At 39.2% G+C, this 4,122-nt stretch overlaps 1 protein-coding gene across 1 annotated transcript; it reads left to right on the forward strand.

The window, feature by feature from the left end:
* Positions 1 to 1,633: 1,633 nt before the first annotated feature.
* Positions 1,634 to 3,796, forward strand: LOC113293002. Its single transcript, XM_026541786.1, has 2 exons — positions 1,634 to 3,424; positions 3,779 to 3,796. The coding sequence occupies exon 1, from the start codon at positions 2,003 to 2,005 to the stop codon at positions 3,041 to 3,043; it is 1,041 nt and encodes a 346-aa protein (XP_026397571.1). The 5' UTR covers positions 1,634 to 2,002; the 3' UTR covers positions 3,044 to 3,424; positions 3,779 to 3,796.
* The last annotated feature ends 326 nt before the right edge of the window (positions 3,797 to 4,122 follow it).

Genomic DNA, 4,122 nt, shown 5'->3' on the forward strand with positions numbered 1-4,122 from the left:
TTTCCGGCTACCCAATATGTGCAGAATTTTATGAAGAGTATTCTAGACTCATGGATTGAGAAAGACAAGGACATGGAAAGAAGACTTACAAAGGGAAATGGACTCTATTCCTAAGAGGATTGCTAGCAAATTGAAGCCTATAAATAGAGAAGTTCTCTACACACAACTTCTACACCTCTACACACACAACACTTGTGTTTTTGCTTGCTTTTCAAAATTCTTCTTTTAATTATTTGTGTGAATTTCAAAAATTCTCCCTTTAATTATTTGTGTGAATCATGAGTAGCTAATTTTCTTATTGATTGAGGATGAATTCCTAGTTCTTCACATGTTTTGAGTTTTCTTTTTAAATCTACTTTGAAGTTTTTCACATGATTATCGTTTGTTTTTACTAATAGGAATGTTTATACATTCATGGTTGATCAATAGATTGTTTAGGTGGCCAACTAAATTGATTTGTTAATTGATCTAAAGCTAGTGAAAGTTAGGGGATAAGTAATCGTTTCTTGACTCTTTACACAAGTAGCAAACACGGGACCTTGCAGAGGGATTCCGTGGAGCAATTGTGTGTGGAAACAACGTTAGCAAGTAGACCTTGAGATAAGAGTCTAACTACTAATATCAACCTAATAAATTCATAAATCTTAATGCGTTTAACTAAATTACATCTTGAGTGAGCTACTACTAGGTGGTTTGGTGAATAGAATCCGGTAGTCGAGAACTTCCATATCCGGTGATACTAGGGATTGAGGGGTATAGCACTGAGCTAGCTGCTTTACCTACGGTTGGTGATAATCTGTGACTTGTTTTGCAACAAAGAAGGATTCCTTGATCTAATCTCTCTTATTGGTTTCAACATACACTTTTAATTGATTTGTTTATTTTCTTTTGGTTTTTCAAAACCAACCCCCCCCCCTTTTGGTGACAACTTTACAACTAAAAATCTCTTGCTCCTCGTGGGAACAAACTTGACTACACTATATTACTTGTTAATTAGGTGGAAAAACATTAATTAATTTTTTGTGGTTACGACACGCATCAAATTTTGGCCCCGCTTCCGGGGAGCAGCGTATGATTTTAGTTGTTTTATTTTTCTTTTGGCTTTATTCTTGCTTTGTTAGATTCTATATCGTATCTAACTTAGTTTTTCGAGAATCTTGTTTCAGGTACTATATCTTTGGTGAATGATTAAAAAGGGCAGACCGATTCCAATTGGTATACGTCTTCGATCCGACACTCAACTAAAGGACCTCTTTCGAGCGGTTAACACTCCGCTTCCTCGTTATTCATCTAGTGAGTTCGCAGATTCCGATATAGACGAAGAAGAAATGGCTGATCGTACACCCAAGGATCTATATTCTCACAAGCTCGATATACAAAAATGGTGTATCCAAACTAATTCAACCTTCGAGATCAAGCCGGGGTTGATTAGAGAGTTACCAAAGTTTCATGGCACGGTGAATGAAGATCCAAACAAACATCTTATGGACTTCTCTACCATATTCATGGCCATGCTTCCACCGGAGACTAATGCGGATGGAGCAATGTTGAAAGATTTCCCATTCTCTTTGGCGGGCAATGCTAAGGAATGGTTGTATTACTTTCGTTCTGGAAGTATCACAACATGGAATAGGATGAAGAAACTTTTCCTCGAGAGATATTTTCCTGCCTCAAAAGCTACTCAAATTCGCAAGGAAATTTGTGGGATGAAGCAAAATGTGGGAGAGTCATTGTACGAATGTTGGGAGCAATATAAGAGATTGCTGGCAAGCTGTCCACACCATCAATTCAGTGACGTTATGATACTCCAATACTTCTACGAAGCTCTACAACCAAGTGACAGATCTCTTCTTGACGCCGCGGGTGGTGGTGCACTAATGAACAAGACGGTGACCCAAGCTACCGAGTTGATTGAGAGTATGGCGACGAACACACAAGAGAAGAACCAACGGTTAGGCGAGTGCATGAAGTTAGTGATTCATCAGCATACCTTGAACAAAGGATGGGGAGCATAGAAAGGGTAATGCAACGGATGTCCGCAGTAATTATTCCGGATGATGAGACCGAACAAGTAAATGCTTTATATCCAAATCAAAGGCCAAGGTACGATCCATACTCCAATACTTACAATCCTGGTTGGAAGGATCATCCTAACTTTAGTTATGCGAACAAGCAAGCGGCGGCTCCTAATCCATATGTGCAACAAGGTGGATTCCAACAATCACGCTTCCAACCTCAACAACAGTTCCAACCACAACAAGTCAAGGAGCAAGATTCTTGGAATGATGACAAGTTCAATGTGATAATGCAAAGCATGCAAGGTCTCACTTCTATGTTACAACAAAACCAACAAAAGACCGATCCGGAAATCAAGGCTTTGGAACAAAATACCGGTTCCGCAATAAAGGATTTACAAATTCAAGTGGGGAAATTGGCGACCGATGTGAACCTATTGAAATCTCAAGCATCCACAAAGCTTCCTTCACAACCATTTGTGAATCCAAGAGAGAGTGTCAATGCAATTTCATTGAGGAGTGGAAAACAAGTGGAGCAACCAAATCAACAAGATAAGGTGCATGAAGAGTTAGTCGTAGACAAAGAGGAAACCAAACCAAAGGATAATTTTAAGGAACCGGTTCCTACTTTCACCACTCCACCCCCGTTTCCTAGCCGATTTGCTAAGTCGGAGAAAGAGTTGGAATACAAGGATATTTGGGACATCCTTAAAGAAGTACAAGTCAATATTCCAATCATTGAAGCTATTCGACAAATTCCTCGTTGTGAAAAGTTCTTAAAGGAGTTGTGCATGAAGAAGAAAAGATTGAAAGGGAATGAAGTCATGAGTGTGGGGGAGAATGCTTCGGCGTTCATTCTCAAGAAACTCCCACCTAAAATAAAGGACCCCAGTAGTTTCACCATACCTTGCACAATTGGTAAAACAAGGTTTACTCGAGATTTGCTAGATTTGGGAGCATCGGTTAATGTTATGCCTTCCTCGATTTATGATTCTTTAAATCTCGGTCCTCTTAAGGAGACGGAGTAGTTCTTGAACTTTCTAACCGATCTAATGTTTACCCGAAAGGGATTGTTGAGAATGTTTTGGTGCAGGTTAATGAGCTTGTATTCCCGGCCGATTTCTAGGTCTTAGACATGAATGATGAGAACTCTCCGAAGTCTACACCTTTGCTATTGGGTAAACCATTCTTAAGCACCGCTGGAACGAAGATTGATGTCCAAATGGAACCTTGACTATGGAGTTTGATGGTGCAGTCATCCACTTCAATATCTTTGAGACAATGAGATACCCAGGTGATGTGAAGCCATGTTTTCCCGTTAAAGAGATTAATGCGGGCTAACGAATCATGCAAGAGCTAAGTCGGGCCGTCGACTTTAAAACAAGCGCTTAATGGGAGGCAACCCATAGGTTTTGTATTTCTTACCTTTTACTTTTACTTTTTTTTTTTGTTTATTTATTTTTTCTTGTTCCATATCATACTAGGATTTCCCACCTTGACTTTACTTGGACGATTCAATTACATTGATGACAATGTAAGGTTTAAGTGTGGGGGAGTGGTTAACTATATTTTTTTTAAAATTTTTTTTTTTTGCATAAAACCTCCAACTTTTAGAGATTTTAGAGTCACTAGCATACTTCTAGGTATGTTTACATAGAGAATCTTGACCGACATAATTGAACTTGGAAGTGTTAGGGAACTACGTTCGGATTTCTTGCTTGTTAGAGTATTAAATAATGGATTTAATCATGCCGGTGATGCAGATTAGGAGCAGGGAGACATGCATTATTAGAGTTGCTGATCAATCATTAGTGGAGACTACCCTATTTATATCATGCGAGGCACCGACCAGATTTCTTTATAAATAACTAAAGAGCTTTCTTTTGAGTGTGTGTCACCGTACGTTAATTCCGGGTAGAATGGTGAGCTACCCAACCTCCCACCAATAGAAGCACTACTCTTTGATCTCTTGAGTGCTAATTTTGTCAATCACGAGGGTGACGTCTATAGATGAAAGCCTCCTTCTTGTAGTTCGGTTTGCAGTTAGCAGCATTCTCTCTCGACAAAAACTGATCCATAGAAAAACCATCATCATCAACAAGGGAGA

The sequence above is a fragment of the Papaver somniferum genome, chromosome 7, assembly GCF_003573695.1.
Source record: "Papaver somniferum cultivar HN1 chromosome 7, ASM357369v1, whole genome shotgun sequence".
Lineage (NCBI taxonomy): Eukaryota > Viridiplantae > Streptophyta > Magnoliopsida > Ranunculales > Papaveraceae > Papaver > Papaver somniferum.